We start from the raw sequence: 21,031 nt of genomic DNA on the forward strand, positions 1-21,031 counted from the left end.
ACCAAACAGCAACTTTCCTTCGCCACAAAGGCACACCCGAGACACATCCAGAACCTCCAAACCGCCACGTGTCACTTCCAAATCCAACCGCCAATCCCTCACACGTGTACGCACAACCCGTCGCGAAAGTCTCTAACTGCACGGGGCGGGTTGTGTTCTACCTATTAAACCTCCACGGCCCGAACTTTCCTTCGCTTTCCCGCAAGGAATCCCGGCAGCCAAACACTCGATAACGATCTTAATCTGAGCAAATCGGAGAAGACGAAGATGTGGAATCAGGCGTTTCGGAAGAGTGATCCGGAGGCCGGACTGAGGCCGCTTTACCCTATGATGCTTGAGAGCCCCGAGCTCCGGTGGTCCTTCATCCGCAAAATCTACGCGATCGTTGCCATCCAATTACTCGCCACCATCGCTGTAGGCGCCGTCGTCGTTTCGGTCCGGCCGGTGGCTAACTTCTTTGTCAGCACCGGCGCCGGCCTGGCGCTCTACATCGTTCTCATCATCACGCCTTTCATCGGTACGCTTCAAATTTCTGTGAAATTTTGATTTTTTTGGGGGATTTCTGTGAGTTTGTTGTGAAATTTAGGGTTTTTTTAATTTGTTTTTTGGTTTGCAGTGCTGTGCCCGCTGTACTATTACCACCAGAAGCATCCGGTTAATTACCTTTTACTGGGAATTTTTACCATCTCACTGGCATTTGTCGTCGGTTTGACTTGTGCATTTACTAGCGGTGAGTGCTGATGAACTTTCCTCTATTATTTTTTTTTTTGGGTATTTTTGTGATGTAAATATTTAATTTTGATAATTTGATGTAATTAGGGAGTCGTCTTAACCCTCTTGTTCTTGTGATTTATGGAGTTTTTTAATCTAAAAAGGGAAAATGCTTGATGGAGTTAGACTGCATTTTTGCTTACCATCCTAAATTGATGGCAACGCCCATCCCTTGTTAATTACCGTTAGATAAGTTTGATTTTCGAAATCTGTGCAGTTGATAGAAAATCAAACGGTAATATCAATGGGCAGTGAGCATCACCGTCACTTAGCCAAAATATTTTCTCAAATTATATCCGTAAAATCATCAAATTAATCATGTTGTTGGTCACTTTTGAGGTTTGTAAGTTATCGAGTGGTCTCTAGCCCTTTTCGTTGTCTCCTTTGATAACCAATTGGATGACATTGTGAAATTATGTAACTTGGTGAATTGAAACAGGGAAGGTGATTTTGGAGTCAGTTATTCTGACGGCAGTGGTCGTAATTGGTCTGACCTTGTACACATTTTGGGCTGCAAGGAGAGGCCAAGATTTCAACTTTCTTGGTCCTTTCTTGTTCGGAGCTCTACTGGTTCTGATTGTATTTGGTCTGATTCAGGTACCTGCTGTGTTTATTTGATTGAACGAACACACCCCCTGTTGTGTCTATGTTTTGTGTTTTCGCGTTTTTAAGCCTTGGGCTTGTTTGTTCTTGATTGCAGGTTTTCTTCCCGCTTGGTAAGATATCAGTGATGATATATGGTTGCTTGGCGTCGATCATATTTTGTGGGTATATTGTGTATGACACGGACAACTTGATCAAGCGATACTCTTACGACGAGTACATTTGGGCTGCAGTTTCCTTGTATTTGGATATCATCAACCTCTTCCTAGCTCTTCTCACCGTTTTTAGGGCGGCCGACAGTTGAGAAGATATTCTTGATTGGTTCGTCTCTTTTGTTCCCCCAAATGCGATTACATATTGTCGTCGTTATGGTTTAGGATTAATTGTGAATGTCATAAACAACTAAACTCTTATAATACACTGATTAATAGTTGATGTTCATGGAAGATTTTTGTGTATTGTAGTATGTAAATGTGTTTCGTTGGTTCATTATCCCATAGTAGGAGATTTCTGTTTGTCAATAGTTGCTTGGGGTTTCAACTCTCCAGATCTCGCAATCGGGAGCTGACAGACCCCGTAATTCGAACTATTCAAGAGAGGGGGAGAGACATGAGGACCTTTGGTTTTTGTGAGGTGGTTTAGCAGGGTGGACAAATGAGGCCTGTAAAATTTGAAATGATTGGTTTGAATTATTCTGTCCATTTTTCGGACTCGTGATTTGAAAACTATCTTGATTCCAAAAGGACAAGGATTGTCTACCCTCTCACTTCCAGTGCTTTATCGTGACCACACAAAACAGGAGGGCACGGAAGAGCACCGGAAGTACACAAAACAGGAGGGCACGGAAGAGCACCGGAAGTGGGAGGGCAGACAATCCTTGTCCTTCCAAAATCCCATTGGACCTGGTTAGTGGAGCCGGAAGGGGCCTCACTTTGCTCTTTTTCTGCCTTTCTGTTCCATCATCTCCTCTTTTGGGGATCACAAGACAATGCTACTGCGGAAAGTCCTCCAAGTGTAATAAAGTCAGAAGTGTAGAATGACTAGGAGGCGCACTCGTTTGAGGCGCCTAAATCTGAAGCTTGGTGCAACTGTGTTCGATCACGTCGTCATCCGGAGTCCCTACTTTGTTCCGGGAACACTTGTGTAAGTGTATTTGATCACGTCATCCGTCTAATTTTGTTTGAAAATTAGGGAGTTGCACTTGCATTGAATGACATGGTTTACTGATGGGTTAATTTTAGACTGTCGGGTTTAATGTTAAGTATGAATAACTGTTTAATCAGGGGTGATTTTAAATTGGTCCAACTTCTTAAAATATTTCAAATAGCTGTGAAAAATAGATATTCATTAGAGCAACTTCACCCTTAAAAAAATGCATCAGCATCCAGCCTATTTAATCCATTCAGTGAACAGTGATACACTACAATGAATAGTAATAGGTCAAATGCATTTCCATCTTACAAAATGCCCTGGCATCCAGCCCATTTAAAATATTATTAAATTTTTTATAAAATAATAAATAAAAAAATTGTTTTAATTTTGGATAGAATTTTTAACCAATCTCGTCACGCCACGTGTCATTATCATAATACAATTACATAAACTCATCAAATAAGCTTAAAAAAACATACTAAATAAAATTACATAAACTCATCAAATAAACTTAAAAAAAAAAAACACACTAAATAAACTAAGAACTTTATTGTTCCACCACAAGATCCTTTTAATTATCTTGACCTTGTTACAATCCCCATTGGTGCTCAATCAAGTCACTTTCACGGGTACAGTGCCAATATGGCTCTTACAATGAAGTGTACCACTCAGCGATCAATTAATTGTAATGTCTATCCCGTTCCAATGGCTCATGTTGCATGGGATCTTCAGTGCCGTCATGAGCACAACAGATACGTGTTTTTGAGTTGTTCATTGTGTATGGATCGTATTCGTCGACGGCATCATAATCATACTCATCTTCCATAATCATGTTGTGGAGAATGATACACGTGATCATGATGGATCAAAGTGCCTCGACATCAAACATTCTAGCAACTCACCTCACAATCACCCAACGAGCTTGCAGGATACCAAAACAACGTTCCACATCCTTCCTACACCCTTCTTGACATTTTGCAAAGTATTTTTCTTTTTCACTTTGTGGATGCGAGACTGTTTTGACAAACGTTGTCCACCTTGGGTAAATTCCGTCTGCAACATAGTACAACAATTCGTATGTATGGCCATTGACTGAATATGTGACTCTGGGTGCTTTTCCTTGCAGCAATTCGTCGAAGACTGGAGATTGGGTAAGGACATTTATGTCATTCTGAGTTCTTGGAACACCAAAAAATGCATGTCAAATCCATGTATCAAATGAAGCCACTACTTCCAAAATGATACTTTTGGCTCATTTTCTGTCACCATACGCTCCTTGCCACGCACTTAGACAGTTTTTCCAAGTCCAATGCATGCAGTCGATACTTCCAATCATGCATATTTCACCCTTCCTTAGTAGCCTTCGCAGATCCATAGGCGTCGGTTTTCGAAGGTACTCCTTCGTATAAAAGGCTTCGATTGTGGAGCAAAACCGCATTAGAGACTCCAGAACAGTTGATTTTCCCATCCTCGTTATCTCATCCACTTGATATGTAGATGCTCCATATGCAAGCATCCGCAATGTAGCAGTAACCTTTTGCTCAGGAAGAAGACCTAGAACATGAAAAACATCATTTTTTGCACAAATTATTGATCATGGTTGCAAATAGCACTTATGATTTTGTCAAACAAACACATAGTTGGCGATAAAATAATTTTCTAAAAGATTTGTACCTCGTTTTTCCCTCTTTCTAATGAAGTTTGCAACACGTCTGGGTTTGGATATCTGACCCACAACTTCCATAACACGGCAGGAATGTGAGGCCTTCTACCTTTTATGGTAATCATCATCATCTTCCTCCATTGCGAAAGCCTCATCTCCACCTTCACCTTCCTTGAGATTGACCAATTCTTCCTGTTGTGCCAACAATCTTTTCTGTTACTCCTCAAACTGTTTATACACTCTCCTTGAAGAAGACATTGTAAGAACTCAAGATTTGAAAACGATGAAGATGGATGTAGGGATGTAGGGTTTATATAGACAAAAAAAGAAAGGATGAGATTCTTGGTATTTTTTTTCACACAAAAAGTATATGAAAGCTTTGGTAGAAAGTGTTGAAAATATTGAAATATGGTGTAAGGTGGAAGATGATGGTTCAGTATTTATAGGAAAAAAAAATTTAATTTTTTTTGTATTTTTTAACAATTTTAATTAATTTTTTTATAAATTTTAATTTAGGTAATTAATCTGGACCGTTAGATTTGAAAAATATTCAAATCCAATAGCCTATACGTTCACACGTGGCCAACGGTCATAATTCTAACCATTGTGCTTTTTTTTTTTTAATTTCTAGTGGAAAAACGTGGATTGTTGATCTCTGAATCGGACGGTCCAGATCAAGCCATGTCACTAGCCGTTGGATTTCAAATTCAAATTTTTTTGACCATTGGAAATCCAACGGTTCAGAAAACTAGCCGTCGGAAATCCAAAGGCCCATAATCAGCCACATGGCCTCCCTATCAGTTCGCTAAGTGCGCCTACGCAAGTGGGACCTGGCTCTGGATTCTTGTCGACGACGCGCGCCCAGTTGCGTGTGCTTCCCACGCGCCTGGCGCAAAAAAAAATTCAAACGGCCTCTGACGCCACGCTGGCGTCAACATGGCGTTATATGGGCCAATCAACAGGTCTGTCGATTATGGGCTGGCCTATAACCTGGCTTGGGCTGGGGTGGAGCTGAATGAGGGAGGCTGGTCCATTTTTTGGGCTAAGTGCTAGCCTATGAGGCTAGGGTGGAGTTGCTCTTATGTCAAGGGCGTTAAGTGATGACATTGTCATCATTTCGAAGTTTCGAATTCTCAAATTGATTTCTTTTAACCAAGTTAAACGTTAACTTTGTTCAGTTAAACGAGCCCGGTCTAGGGATCCATTTAACGCTGGTGATTTAACGGATGGTTTTTAAAACATTAGGTAATTGAAATGTTTTAAAAGATTGAGACAAGTTTAGAATTACCTCTAAAAATTGGATAATTATATGAACTTAATAACCCTTAAGTACTCCAACCCTTACTCGATCCAATAGGATATGTATGTCCGATTTTAAGTTTGATCTTTCATTCGATACTACAATTATGTTTGATATGTTATCACGCTACAAATTAGTGTAACTTGTAGTGGCAGAGCCAGTTTGAGAGTTGCCTTAACCTCAACAACTTAAAAAATTTAAGTATATTTGTTTGTATATTGTGTTTGATCCCTATAAACAACTAAGCCAAACTAAATAACAACATTCTCCTCTCACTTCTTCTATTTTAGCTATCATATTTGTCTCACTTTTCTTTATAGTTATCCACCATTTTCGGGGGGCCAAAAAGACTAATAGTAGCATTTTAGCCTTCTCATGACCACAAGTCTGGCCATGCTAAATTTTGAACATGCTAGATTGGTTTGTCAAATTTCTATAAGAACGTTCATGTCTTTGACATAATGTATGTCTTCTCATCTCATGTGCCGTGGCCATGCTAAATTTTGAACATGCTAGATTGGTTCGTCAAATTTCTATAAGAACATTCATGTCTTTGACATAATGTATGTCTTCTCATCTCATGTGCCGTGAGGGAAAAGACGAACCGTTTTACTATGCATGTATTGAGCCATTGAAAATCTTTCAATTGATGTTGAAAATTATTACTATCATAATCATTGGTTAAAAATGAGAAACACACATCTTTTTTCTTTTCTTACACATTTCTGATTAATTTTGTCCATTGTTATCGTTTGATTTTGTAGAAAAGCTTTGTACTGATTGTGAAAATTATTACTATCCTAATTATTGATTAAAAATGATAAACACAATCATTTTTTCTTCTCAACACATTCTTGTTTAATTTTGTCATTGGTATCGATCAGATTGGCAGAAGTAAAGCAGGTGTGTAATAAACTAAAGGGGGAGCGTGAAAATTACTTCCCTTTAGAAATTCTCTACGCACGACACTTGTTTGTGTTATTTAATATTGATAGTGTATCACTAACACGTCGACATGTTTATCATTTATGATTATCTATATGACGTTCAATTTGGGAATTTAACAAAGATTTTTTCTAACAAAAAAAATGGATATCTTGTTCAGAGAAGAACTTAATGAAGCAAAATTTCATCTACTATCTTCCATTTAAGTATTGTGAACTACGCACATTAGACAAACAATTATGTAAAATAATTTATGTACTCTTTTTATTTCTACAACCTTGTGTTTATCAAGTGCAAAAAGTCGCGAAAAAATACTTCTCAAGATAAAACGAACATTTTTCACTCTTTTTCTCTTTTGCACGCTCCTGTTCATGGAGTGAAAAAAGTCGGGGGAAAACACTTTCACAAGGTAAAACAAGCATTTTTTTAGCATCAAATTACTAGGGAAAAAAAACAGTTTTAAAAAGAATTTAAGCTGGAAAGCAACCAACTTAATAAAAAAAAAAGTAAACAATTGGGGAATTGCCAAAGAATATACTCTCCAATTCATTCCCAAAACGATAACCTCCACAGCACCCGTCACCAAACAGCAACTTTCCTTCGCCACAAAGGCACACCCGAGACACATCCAGAACCTCCAAAGCGCCACGTGTCACTTCCAAATCCAACAGCCAATCCCTCACACGTGTACGCGCGACCCGTCGCGAAAGTCTCTAACTGCGCGGTGCGGGTTGTGTTCTACTTATTAAACCTCCACGCCCCGAACTTTCCTTCGCTTTCCCGCAAGGAATCCCGGCAGCCAAACACTCGACGATCTTAATCTGAGCAAATCGGAGAAGACGAAGATGTGGAATCAGGCGTTTCGGAAGAGTGATCCGGAGGCCGGACCGAGGCTGCTTTACCCTATGATGCTCGAGAGCCCCGAGCTCCGGTGGTCCTTCATCCGCAAAATCTACGCGATCGTTGCCATCCAATTACTCGCCACCATCGCTGTAGGCGCCGGCGTCGTTTCGGTCCGGCCGGTGGCTAACTTCTTTGTCAGCACCGGCGCCGGCCTAGCGCACATCGTTCTCATCATCACGGCTTTCATCGGTACGCTTCAAATTTCTGTGAAATTTTGATTTTTTTGGGGGATTTCTGTGAGTTTGTTGTGAAATTTAGGGTTTTTTTAATTTGTTTTTTGGTTTGCAGTGCTGTGCCCGCTGTACTATTACCACCAGAAGCATCCGGTTAATTACCTTTTACTGGGAATTTTTACCATCTCACTGGCATTTGTCGTCGGTTTGACTTGTGCATTTACTAGCGGTGAGTGCTGATGAACTTTCCTCTATTATTATTTTTTTTGGGTATTTTTGTGATGTAAATATTTAATTTTGATAATTTGATGTAATTAGGGAGTCGTCTTAACCCTCTTGTTCTTGTGATTTATGGAGTTTTTTAATCTAAAAAGGGAAAATGCTTGATGGAGTTAAGACTGCATTTTTGCTTACCATCCTAAATTGATGGCAACGCCCATCCCCTTATTAATTACCGTTAGATAAGTTTGATTTTCGAAATCTGTGCAGATGATAGAAAATCAAACGGTAATATCAATGGGTAGTGAGCATCACCGTCACTTAGCCAAAATATTTTCTCAAATTATATCCGTAAAATCATCAAATTAATCATGTTGTTGGTCACTTTTGAGGTTTGCAAGTTATCGAGTGGTCTCTAGCCCTTTTCGTTGTCCCCTTTGATAACCAATTGGATGACATTGTGAAATTATGTAACTTGGTGAATTGAAACAGGGAAGGTGATTTTGGAGTCAGTTATTCTGACGGCAGTGGTCGTAGTTGGTCTGACCTTGTACACATTTTGGGCTGCAAGGAGAGGCCAAGATTTCAACTTTCTTGGTCCTTTCTTGTTCGGAGCTCTACTGGTTCTGATCGTATTTGGTCTGATTCAGGTACCTGCTGTGTTTATTTGATTGAACGAACACACTCCCTGTTGTGTCTATGTTTTGTGTTTTCGCGTTTTTAAGCCTTGGGTTTGTTTGTTCTTGATTGCAGGTTTTCTTCCCGCTTGATAAGATATCAGTGATGATATATGGTTGCTTGGCGTCGATCATATTTTGTGGGTATATTGTGTATGACACGGACAACTTGATCAAGCGATACTGTTACGACGAGTACATTTGGGCTGCAGTTTCCTTGTATTTGGATATCATCAACCTCTTCCTAGCTCTTCTCACCGTTTGTAAACGTGTTTCGTTGGTTCATTATCCCATAGTAGGAGATTTCTGTTTGTCAATAGTTGCTTGGGGTTTCAACTCTCCAGATCTCGCAATCGGGAGCTGACAGACCCCGTAATTCGAACTATTCAAGAGAGGGGGAGAGACATGAGGACCTTTGGTTTTTGTGAGGTGGTTTAGCAGGGTGGACAAATGAGGCTTGTAAAATTTGAAATGATTGGTTTGAATTATTCTGTCCATTTTTCGGACTCGTGATTTGAAAACTATCTTGATTCCAAAAGGACAAGGATTGTCTACCCTCTCACTTCCAGTGCTTTATCGTGACCACACAAAACAGGAGAGTACGAAAGAGCACCGGAAGTGGGAGGGCAGACAATCATTGTCCTTCCAAAGTCCCATTGGACCTGGTTAGTGGAGCCGGAAGGGGCCTCGCTTTGCTCTTTTTCTGCCTTTCTGTTCCATCATCTCCTATTTTGGGGATCACAAGACAATGCTACTACGGAAAGTCCTCCAAGCGTAATAAAGTAAGAAGTGTAGAATGACCAGGAGGCGCACTAGTTTGAGGCGCCTAAATCTGAAACTTGGTGCAACTGTGTTCGATCACGTCGTCATCCGGAGTCCCTACTTTGTTCCGGGAACACTTGTGTAAGTGTATTTGACCACGTCATCCGTCTAATTTTGTTTGAAAATTAGGGAGTTGCACTTGCATTGAATGATTTGGTTTACTGATGGGTTAATTTTAGGCTGTTGGGTTTAATGTTAAGTATGAATAACGGTTTAATCAGGGGTGATTTTAAATTGGTCCAACTTCTTAAAATATTTCAAATAGCTGTGAAAAATAGATATTCATTAGAGCAACTTCATCCCTAAAAAAATACGACAGCATCCAGTTTATTTAATCCACTCAGTGAATAGTGATAGACCTCAATAAATAGTAATAGGCCAAATGCATCTCCATCTTACAAAATACGCTGGCATCTAACCTATTTAAAATATTATTAAATTTTTTATAAAATAATAAATAAATAAAATTGTTTTAATTTTGAATATGATTTTTAACCAATCTCGTCACGCCACGTGTCATTATCATAATACAATTACATAAACTCATCAAATAAGCTTAAAAAAAAACATACTAAATAAAATTACATAAACTCATCAAATAAACTTAAAAAAAAAAAAAAAAAAAAAAACACACACACACACACACTAAATAAACTAAAAACTTTGTTGTTCCACCACAAGATCCTTTTAATTATCTTGACCTTGTTACAATCCCCATTGGTGCTCAATAAAGTCACTTTCACGGGTACAGTGCCAATATGACTCTTGCAATGAAGTGTACCACTCAACGATCAATTGATTATAACGTCTATCCCGTTCCAATGGCTCGTGTTGTACGGGATCTTCGGTGCCGTCATGAGCACAATAGATATGTGTTTTTGAGTTGTTCATTGTGTCTGGATCGTATTCATCGACGACATCATAATCATACTCATCTTCCACAATCATGTTGTGGAGATGATACACGTCATCATGATGGATCAAAGTGCCTCGACATCAAACATTCTGGCAGCTGACCTGACAATCACCCAACGAGCTTGCAAGATACCAAAACAACGTTCCACATCCTTTTTACACCCTTCTTGACATTTTACAAAGTGTTTTTCTTTTTCACTTTGTGGATGTGAGACTATTTTGACAAACGTTGTCCACCTTGGGTAAATGCCGTCTGCAACGTAGTACGACAATTTGTATGTATGGCCATTAACAGAATATGTGACTCTGGGTGCTTTTCCTTGCAGCAATTCGTCGAAGACTGGAGATTAGGCAAGGACATTTATGTCATTCTGAGCTCTTGGAACACCAAAAAATGCATGCCAAATCCATGTATCAAATGAAGCCACCGCTTCCAAAATGATACTTTTGGCTCATTTTCTGTCACCATACACTCCTTGCCACGCACTTAGACAGTTTTTCCAGGTCCAATGCATGCAGTCGATGCTTCCAATCATGCCAAGGAAGCCTAGCATCTCACCCTTCCTTAGTAGCCTTCGCAGATCCATAGGCGTCGGTTTCCGGAGGTACTCCTTCTTATAGAAGGCTTCGATTGCGGAGCAAAACCGCATTAAGGACTCCAGAACAGTTGATTTTCCCATCCTCGTTATCTCATCCACTTGATCTGTAGATGCTCCATATGCAAGCATCCGCAATGCAGCAGTAACCTTTTGCTCAGGAAGAAGACCTAGAATATGAAAAGCATCATTTTTTTGCACAAATTATTGATCATGGTTGCAAATAACACTCATGATTTTGTCAAACAAACTTCATTGCATTCTAAAACGACATCTAAAAACATAATCAGGGAATACATAGTTGGCGATAAAATAATTTTCCAAAAGATTTGTACCTCGTTTTTCCCTCTTTCTAATGAAGTTTGCAACACGTCTGGGTTTGGATATCTGACCCACAACTTCCATAACACGGCGGGAATGTAAGACCCTTTACCTTCTATGGTAATCATCATCATCATCCTCCATTGCAAAAGCCTCATCTCCACCTTCACCTTCCTTGAGATTGACCAATTCTTCCTGTTGTGCCAACAATCTTTTATGTTACTCCTCAAACTGTTTATACACTCTCCTTGAAGAAGACATTGTAAGAACCAAGATTTGAAAACGATGAAGATGGATGTAGGGATGTAGGGATGTAGGGTTTATATAGACAAAAAAAGAAAGGATGAGGTTCTTGGTATTTTTTTTCACACAAAAAGTATATGAAAGCTTTGGTAGAAAGTGTTGAAAATATTGAAATATGGTGTAAGATGGAAGATGAGGGTTCGGTATTTATAGGAAATTTTTTTAAAAAATTTTAATTAATTTTTTATAAATTTTAATTTAGGTAATTAATCTGGACCGTTAGATTTGAAAAAGATTCAAATCCAATAGCCTATACGTTGACACGTGGCCAACGGTCATAATTCTAACCATTGTGCTTTTTTTTTTAAATTTATGGTGGAAAAACGTGGACCGTTGATCTCTGAATTGGACGGTCCAGATCAAGCCACGTCACTAGCCGTTGGATTTCAAATTCAAATTTTTTTGACTGTTGGAAATCCAACAGTTCAGAAAACTAGTCGTTGGAAATCCAAAGGCCCAAAATCGACCACATGGCCTCCCTATCAGTTCGCTAAGTGCGCCTACGCAAGTGGGCCCTGGCTCTGGATTCTTGTCGGCGACGTGCGCCTAGTTGCGTGTGCTTCCCACGCACCTGGCGCAAAAAAAAAATTCAAACAGCCTCTGACGCCACGCTGGCGTCAGCATGGCATCAGATGGGCCGGTCAACAGGTCTGTCGATTATGGGCCGGCCTGTGACCTGGCTTGAGCTGGGGTGGAGCGGAATGAGGGAGGCCGGTCTATTTTTTGGGCTGAGTGCCAGCCTATAAGGCTGAGGTGGAGTTGCTCTTATGTCACGGGCGTTAAGTGATGACGTTGTCATCATTTCGAAGTTTTGAATTCTCAAATTGATGTCTTTTAACCAAGTTAAACGTTAACTTTGTTCAGTTAAACGAGCCCGGTCTAGGGATCCATTTAACGCTGGTGATTTAACGGATGGTTTTTAAAACGTTAGGTAATTGAAATGTTTTAAAAGATTGAGACAAGTTTAGAATTACCTCTAAAAATTGGATAATTATATGAACTTAATAACCCTTAAGTACTCCAACCCTTACTCGATCCAATAGGATATGTATGTCTGATTTTAAGTTTGATCTTTCATTCGATACTACAATTATGTTTGATCTGTTATCACGCTACAAATTAGTGTAACTTGTAGTGGCAGAGCCAGTTTGGGAGTTGCCTTAACCTCAACAACTTAAAAAATTTAAGTATATTTGTTTGTATATTGTGTTTGATCCCTATAAACAACTAAGCCAAACTAAATTACAACATTCTCCTCCCACTTCTTCTATTTTAGCTATCATATTTGTCTTACTTTTCTTTATTTTTGTGTGCAACTCTATTGTGAGCATAACGTGCTTGATAAAATACGCTTGACAATGATAGTTTTCAATATTACTCTACAGTATCATACATCCACTTTCGACAAACCTCTACAAATAATGGTAGTTGATATATGTTGGTATAAGTTTTCAACATATATTGACAGGAATTGGCAGGTGCCTGCTACTCGACAAACTGGCCCAATCAAACTTTTTTGGTTAATATTATAACCCCATTATTTGAAAATTATGGCTTCGCAATTGATGGTGTGTACCATCTTATATATGTTCCACACTTAACTCGACTCTAAGGTATTTGTGTCTTAATTTTTCAAATGCCCAAAGTGGGACCATTGAGCGTGACGAGCTCGGACCAAAATAGTTTGACTCGTTAAAGCCAATTGTTTTAGACATTTGCCCTTAAAAACCTACCACATTTTTCAATTTTGCTTTCCTGGGCAAGCTTGGTAAATTCTGTTACAAAATTCTACGGTGTTCTAAAGTATCATGTACTAAGAGTTTTTCAACTGTTAGATTTTAGTTTTTGTGATTTTTACTAAAGATTTAACGGTTGAAAAACCCAAATAATCAAATGCTACAAAATACCATAGAGAATTCCCTTGTGACAGTACATATTAAAACTAACTACTATATATATTTTTCCTAAAGCAGGCCATGTCCTCTGAAATTCCGAATTCAAAAGTGAAGTGCTTTTGCTCAGGACCTTTCCTCTAACTCCCCGTACACTACATGTGCCTAACGCCTCCTATTTTAATACCAACAGTCTGCCAAAAGCCAAAAACAACAGCATCCAATGTCATGCGATTCGTTAGACATAATGCAGAGACCTAATCAGTGCCTGTTCTTTCTCTCGGCGACAACGGACAGCAGCCTCGAAACGCCGTGAGTCCAGACGTCATATTCTCTCTGGTTCTTACACTCGAACTCAACGATGCCTCGTGCTTCCGTCTTCAGGCCAAAGTAACGACGCTGCTCTCCGTCGTCGAACAAGTGTCTCCCGGGCCATGCCGGCATGTTCTTGCACACGTCCAACACAACATCTGCTCACCCAAAACCAACGTTAAGTTAAAATCCTGGTACATTGTTTCACATTGAATACAAGTACAGAAGAGAACAGGGTTTACTCTTTTTCTTCTTGGTGAAAGTTCCTGCGACGTGTTTGCTTTTCATCTTCAGCATCACCTATAAAATTTCACAGTAGGATTAATGATAAGAAGTGACGTCTATAGGACAGATTTTGATTAGGTTAATTACGGTCAAGTTTATAGACGACATATTGACAACCATTTGACGGATTGGATTGACATTGATAACATGATGAAACTACAACGACGAAAGTGAAAATCTAGGTAAAGACTGTTAGTACGGTTCATCTCAGTATCAAATATGATGGACGACATATCTGCATTTAAAAAAAATGCAGTTAACCGTGGAGACTCACCTGCCCGGTTCGGTGAATGTAAACAGACACTAGTTTCCAGTGGAGATCGCCTGCAAAATGCAAACCATATAGTTCAAATTAGATCAAGTTTAGGTACCAAACTCTTTGTTTTTTTTTCGTTTTTTTATTTATTGAAAATACCTTTTCGTGTGCGTTTGAGGAGTTCACTGCCCCTAGCAAGGAGGTCTTGGTTCGAGACCCCAAGAAAAGTAGGGTCAACAGGGACAAGATCGTCACTAAAGCTGCTGCCGCTGCTGCGATCACCACCGTTGTTGTTAGTTTTACCACCGCAGACTCCGATTCCCATTCCCTTTTCCACTGGAATCACTGCTGATATGTTCCACACCTCCTTCATTGCCCTTGCCTTTAGGGTCGCTGCCCCTCGTAAAGCTGCCATATCAAAACATAGACACAGATTTTTTTAAAGTTAAAACATTATATACTCTAATTTGTTATTTAGAGATTGTTTTAAATCTTAAAAAAGATGTTTGTACGACTTTTGCTACCTACCAAGGTAAGCAACTTAATTAGAGATCGCTACGTAGAAACACAAAACCAACCACGTTGTTCTATTAAATAACGCATCAGTAATGTGATCAAGTTTACATGTCCAAAAAGTATAATTGTGTGTGATTATCAATGTGAGAAAATATGTTATGTCACGGTGATATTGTGTCTACTTATTAAACGTGACTTGATCACATGATTAGTCATGTAAACTTTAAAGGATTTATTTCTGATCATAAGACCGATTCTCTCCAACAATATAGTCAGTATCTATGAAACAAATAATAACACTTTAGAAATGACGAAATTTTTAAGGCCATCCCATATTGGTATGTGAACGTTACATCAATTATTTATGTGCCACTTACTAATGAACGCATCAGTTGGTTGACCAATGCGATAAAATAAATGTAACATCTTTAGCAAAATTTGACAAGATTATTTTGTGGAGTAATTTATGAGCTGGGAAGCATCGGTACCTGTCGCAGCAGCTGCAGTGAGGGTGGTAATATCATCATGTGAATGGACATTAACGGCGGAGCTGACCACTGAAGTAAGATGGTCATGCTCAGCTCCCATAGCTTCCGCAGCCTCAGCACATTGAGCAGCTACCAACGTGGCGGCAGACGCCACTGCCATGTCAGTCTTCCCTGCTTGATCGTTTTTTCTCGACCCCGAAGAAGCCGCTGTGGCTGCAGCAATGGCGGCCACTGCAGCAGCCACCGCAGCAACTGAAACCGCCGCGTGGACCTGCGCATTGTGCACTCTCGTCTCCTCCTTTTTCTTCTCTTTTCTCTCTTTCAGCCACCTCCCCACCGTCTTGGCTCCGCCGCTAGGGGCATTGTTGCCATTTCCAGCGCTGCTCCGGCTGCCGTTGAACAGGTTTTGTATGCTGTTGTGGGTTCGAAAATACTGCGTGCCACAATACAAGTCCATCAAAAGAAAGAACGACAAAAAAGTCACCACAAAGACAAAAAGTCTAATTTTTCGACTAAAACACGAGTTTTATTTCCCTTTTTTTGTATTTTCAATCTCATAAAAATTGTGTCTTTTCTCACCATCTCCATTCATTAATTTAAAAACAACAACAAAAATTGTGACCAGCTTGTTTTTATATTAAATAGTATATAATATCAATATTTATAGTGCATTCTCCACTATTATTTCTTTTTTGTGCAAAAATAAAACATCAAAATTATATAATCGGTTGGAAAACAAAATTTTGAAATAAGATATTTCACTTTTCATATTACCATGTAAATTAACGAACTTACATTTGAAATATCACATTTATAAGGCTGTCGAAGAAACTCTAAAACAATTTTTTGGGACAATTATTTAATTTATTTTGGTGAAGGGTGCTAGGTTTGCTTACGAAGGGGTGAGAAACCAAAATAAGCAAAGTTGTAGAGAAGCATGACAAGGCACGGGGCTGTGGTTACCATTTTAAGCATCTGACTTGCTCAATTTTACACTCCACCCATCTACTCTCTTAATCCTTGTGCCCAAGGAACAGCCTGGCCTGGTGCCCAATTTTGTTTATTTCCATTTGGATGGTGTTAGGTACATACTATTTCTTATTTTCAACCGTTAGATTAAATAAGTTGAAGAACATTAAAGAATAAAAATTAACAAACTGTATTGGAAGTATAAAAAGAGTGTGTAAATAGCACAGTCTTTTTTATTTTGATAAAATAATTTTTTAGTGTGTGTATAGAATCCATATCTTAAAGCAGCAAATTTAGATTAAATCACACAATATTTCAGTTATATGGCTATCGATCTTGTTAATTTGAATAGTAATTTAAAACCTTACACTTACTCATGATCATACTCAGCTATTCAACTCGTGAACTCGAGTCGAATTTAAAACGTTGCCCTTGCCGCTAGAGAAGAATAGTAAAGAACCCTAATGCTACTGTACTGTCTTTTTTTTTTTGTTTTGACTTGAAGAAAATAAGGCCAGGTTGATAAGACTCCATGGCCAGATTTTTAAGGAAATAAAAAAGGTTTCTTGCCTTGAAAGGGGAGAAAAGAGAAAAAGAGAAAAGCATCTACGGTATTTTTCTGCACTAATCAATACATTTTTAATAAAATAAAAATAAAAATAAAAACAAATGATTAAATAATTACTGAGTGGAAAGGACAAAGATATCATCAGATGGTGTGTGTCTGTGACAGGAAAACTGAGAAAGCTGAGTGACATTGTCACATTTGGTCTCCTGGTTTGCCTTCTTGGACAAGAATTCTGGAATTTTGTCTAATATTTTGTTTAAATAAAATAAGAGTCTAAACAAACAGATGAGGGAGAAAGAATGACCTTAACGACGTCGTCGAACTCATCGGAGGGTGAGACTGGAGGGCTATCTGTCTCTGTTAGAGAACCACCATTGTTCAGAGGTCCGCTGCTGTGTGAGAGCCTCCCTGATGTCAATGGAGACACTTCCTGCAAAACCCCAAAAAAATTTATGACCAAAAAAGTAATTTGAAAACAAGAAAATTGAAGATTGTGAATAGAGAAAAACTTCTCCAAATTTCACTGTGACGACGATATTTCAAGCCAGTTAATAACGTAATATCGAGTGTCTAGCTTGAAACATCAAAATTACATTCCTGTTGTAGGTTCGAGAAGCTACTGTGATAATATTTCAAGCCAACATCGCAATGTTATGTGTCTGGCTTGGAATACCAGCACAACTTCATTCTCGTTGTAGATAGGTTTCTTTCGAGTGAATGAAGCACGCACCTCTCTCATGGACTGTGACATAATGCGGTCAAGGACGAGTTGGGAAGTGACAGAGGAAGCAAAGTAAAATTGGTTTCCGGGGAGGGACGGCAGCTCCTCTGCTTCTCCTGCGATATCTTCAGGAATGGAAGGAGTGGTAGTGGTTGCGGTGGTGGTTGCGGTGGTGGTGCAGGAGGAAGAGCTGTTTGAGGACTTGGAATTAGCCATGCATGAAGGAGGAGGAGGAGGCAGCGGAGGAGGGTGAGACTGAGACAGAGCTTTGGAGACTTCAAGAGCTGAGGCACTCCATGACCTTGAGAGAAACTCCATTGGAACTCTTGGGCTTTTGGGGAGGTGGTCACGGTGGTTGACGGGGCTTTGGTCAGTCCGGCGAGTGGTTAACATTGGTAGTGTTTCTTCCATGGAAGTGGAAATGTTGTGGAGAGAGAGAGTGAGAGTGAGACAGAGAGGTGGGTTTGAATTTGTTAAAGGGGTTTGTGGGTTTTGGGATCAAGATATGGTCACATATATATACACACTTTTTATGTCTATTTGGTCATTAATGATCATTTTATCGATGTACTATTTGGTAAAGGGGTTTGTGGATTTTTGGGTTTTGGGATCCAGATGTTGACACGATATAAACACAGTCACTTAGTATAACCGATTCACATATTATAATATTGTTATGTTCATATATTTGTTGGATTTTTCGATACATCTTATAACAAAAGTACAGATGAATTATTCATATACAATAAGTGAAAAATATGACAAATGAGTGAACATAGTAATTCTTGTTATAATGTGAATAGATAACAATTTATCTTATAAAATATAATAATAACAGCGAACAAATTCATACTTTTTTAGTAAATTTTGTATAGAACGATTAGGCAAAATTAAGTCTTTGTCAATAATCATGTGCTAGACACCAACCCTCCATCGATGAAGAAAGGACCATTGCATGCAGAAACCCCCCACATGTCCCTCCTCTACTGGATTTTATTAACAATATAAAGAAAAAAGAAAAATAAAACAAGCAGGAAGCTAAGCTAATACCCGCTCAAAATAATTAACAAAAACGAAACGTTTTAGTTCAAGAATTTTTATTCATTTTATAGCACAAATAAATTAATTATGTCACGCATCCAAATAGCATACACTAAAACATCTTAGAAAAGAGAAAATTTATTGGATACGGTCTTTGGTCAAATTGGATGCGATTGAAGTACTTTTGAGGTGCCACATGGAAAGATGAATATTTAAGTCTAGCTTTATTTGTAGCTTATGATGGTGTGAAAGATTAGTGGAATAAATAGCAATTTTGTAAGCAATAGATTTGTACAAAAAGAGGTTTTAGGGATGCTTTTAGCCCCCCTTCTAGTGTGGTCCTACTTTGATCATGTGACTAATCATCTTTCTTCAAAGGAGCTTTTGATAAAGGAACAAAATGATAGGTAAGTTACTCAACCACTTCACTCTTGAGTCTTCACACACACCCCCAACAGCACCAAAACAAAAGTGATCAACACCATTTTTCATACTAATCTCTCTTTTTCTTCCCCTTTAGATTTTTTAGCCAAGTTTATTGAACATTCATCAACAATATAATTCAAAATAAACTGCGTGTTAGGATTAGTTGTGCAAATGGGTGCAAGCTAATCTTGATTATTTATACTTATAAGACTTATAAAACACGATACATGTTCGCTCGCCTGCAAACTAACCAAGTCACTCTCATCTAACATTACTTACATGTGCTTGTGTGTGAATCCTGATTGTTCATCTTTGTGAAACCCACAAAACAAAAACGGCTAGATTAGCTCATGCGCATCAGGACTAAGCATACCACTTCACTTATTTACAATGTTTAGGAGGAATTTGCAAACTTTATGTGGTGATATAGGCATAGTGGTTGATGTATATTGAGACGAAGATGGTCCTAGGACCATTCGGAGTCCAAGAATTAGACATATGAGGATCATCGTTCTCTTCTATGTGTCCACAAAAGTGTTTGACGAAAAACCTCTTGTAGGTTATGTCGACAACACTTGACAAATTCTCTCAGTAACACTCATCATATTGGTTTGGCATATGTCAATGTATGTTGACATATGCGCAACTTGGTTCAGCTGACAACAAACCATAAACTGATTTTTTTTTTTTTTTTTGCTTTTTTTGTTCTATATTTCTATCTAAAAGCTTGAACTTTTAACGTTGAAATCTCTCAAATTTTGGATCTTAAATTCGCCACTACATAGTCACATAATAAGAATCAATAAGATGTCAGAATTGGCTACAATACTTGACAGGTGGTGACCCAAGTGATTGTGTTCCTTAAGCCAAACGTCTTGGCAACGTCCAAGGCCGACATGTTTGGGGGTCAAAACAAATTCTCAATGGAACCATTTTTTTTCTCTATACTGTTCTGAGACACAAAGCTGCGCACTGGAGAGGGACCTATGCTAAAATGCGCGTGCCTGCACACGTCATCATCTACAACTTTGGCTTTTGTACTTGTATGAATACGCCCTTTTCATAAAATAAAAAAAAATCTGACAAAAAAAATAAAGGATCGAAAGGAAGAAGAGAAGCAGCCTTTTTTGTTCAAACGGTAAGGCTTTTCTTTGTTTCTTAGCTCATGACTGTTGACTGGAGGGGACACCATTTATTCCTTTTGCCTCATTTTCCCACGTAATTTCATGAATCATAGTTACCACATTTTGTTTTCAAATAACTAATAGCGTGTGAAAATGCGAGTTAGATCAGTTAGTCAGGACAATATGTCTATTCTCTTATGCATGAGTTCGAATCTCCTCTTCAAAGTTAGGTTACTTGGCCAGAGTAATGTGCATGCTCACTTACTTTTGAGTTCAAATGCGTTTGCACGTAAAATAAAGTAGTTTACCATGTCACATTGGTAAAAGGAAAAAACAAACTCAGTTTAGATGTGTGTGTTTCTCTATAGCTTTTGAACGGACACAGGGAGAACGGACCACGGTACCACCTTTGCCTGGTTGAAAGTTGCAACTATTCCATCAAGCTGTTTCTGCAGCCAGAGTCTGCAGAACCAGTAAACACAAGTTGATTAAGGCAAAACTAGAACAACCCCAAACTTATTACACGAAGCTAAACTTGTTATAACTTCAGTTAACCTCGAGTAGCCGGCCTAAAGTAGCTAAAGAGAAAGAGGCAATCGATCGCTCTCTTTCACTTGTAACAAATTCTTATGAGTTTAATAGGTTGCCGGCATCGCATCTTTGCATATTCAACGATGCAAATAGCGTTGAAAAATCGCATTCTTGTTATGCAATTTGCTTGGTGCAGTCTTACAGCTTCATAATTCACTGGTATTGCATGAAAATCCTGAACTAAGCCGTTACTCACACCGCAAACGATTAAAGAACTACTTCTCAACAAGAAAGCCTCTTACTCTAAAAGCTTCACATTTGTCTAAGTACAGCATCGCAAACAAAATCAGGATCTAACGCGTTAGCGAGTGGATGTATTTGATCAGTCTACGGGGAGTAATTTCCACACTCCCCTTTTCACTTCCATTTTTTCTCTAACTTTTCTAGTCATTAGATTGAATAGCTCAGAGGACAACCAACGGACGTAGTTAAGGAGAGGAGTGCTGGAGGTGAAAAGGCGAGTGCTGAAATCACTCCCC

At 38.8% G+C, this 21,031-nt stretch overlaps 3 protein-coding genes across 3 annotated transcripts; 2 read left to right on the top strand and 1 right to left on the bottom strand.

Annotated features, from left to right (window-relative positions):
* Positions 1–152: 152 nt before the first annotated feature.
* Positions 153–1,820, top strand: LOC103957195 (protein LIFEGUARD 4). The gene is made up of 4 exons (XM_009369307.3): positions 153–517; positions 617–730; positions 1,211–1,368; positions 1,472–1,820. The coding sequence occupies exons 1-4, from the start codon at positions 268–270 to the stop codon at positions 1,676–1,678; spliced, it is 729 nt and encodes a 242-aa protein (XP_009367582.2). The 5' UTR covers positions 153–267; the 3' UTR covers positions 1,679–1,820.
* Positions 1,821–7,232: 5,412 nt separating this feature from the next.
* Positions 7,233–8,770, top strand: LOC125478494 (protein LIFEGUARD 2-like). Its single transcript, XM_048586675.1, has 4 exons — positions 7,233–7,526; positions 7,626–7,739; positions 8,222–8,379; positions 8,483–8,770. Exons 1-4 carry the CDS (start codon positions 7,280–7,282, stop codon positions 8,768–8,770), a joined length of 807 nt encoding a protein of 268 aa, XP_048442632.1. The 5' UTR covers positions 7,233–7,279.
* Positions 8,771–13,249: 4,479 nt separating this feature from the next.
* On the bottom strand, positions 13,250–17,871 carry LOC103957196 (VAN3-binding protein). The gene is made up of 7 exons (XM_009369309.3): positions 17,380–17,871; positions 16,954–17,079; positions 15,113–15,545; positions 14,268–14,516; positions 14,127–14,176; positions 13,810–13,867; positions 13,250–13,725 (listed from the first exon to the last, which is right to left on the bottom strand). The coding sequence occupies exons 1-7, from the start codon at positions 17,779–17,781 to the stop codon at positions 13,517–13,519; spliced, it is 1,527 nt and encodes a 508-aa protein (XP_009367584.2). The 5' UTR covers positions 17,782–17,871; the 3' UTR covers positions 13,250–13,516.
* Between the last annotated feature and the right edge of the window lie 3,160 nt (positions 17,872–21,031).

Source organism: the organism of the source record quoted next, unplaced genomic scaffold, assembly GCF_019419815.1.
Source record: "Pyrus x bretschneideri cultivar Hongxiangsu unplaced genomic scaffold, Pyrus_bretschneideri_v1 Contig25, whole genome shotgun sequence".
Taxonomy (NCBI): domain Eukaryota; kingdom Viridiplantae; phylum Streptophyta; class Magnoliopsida; order Rosales; family Rosaceae; genus Pyrus; species Pyrus x bretschneideri.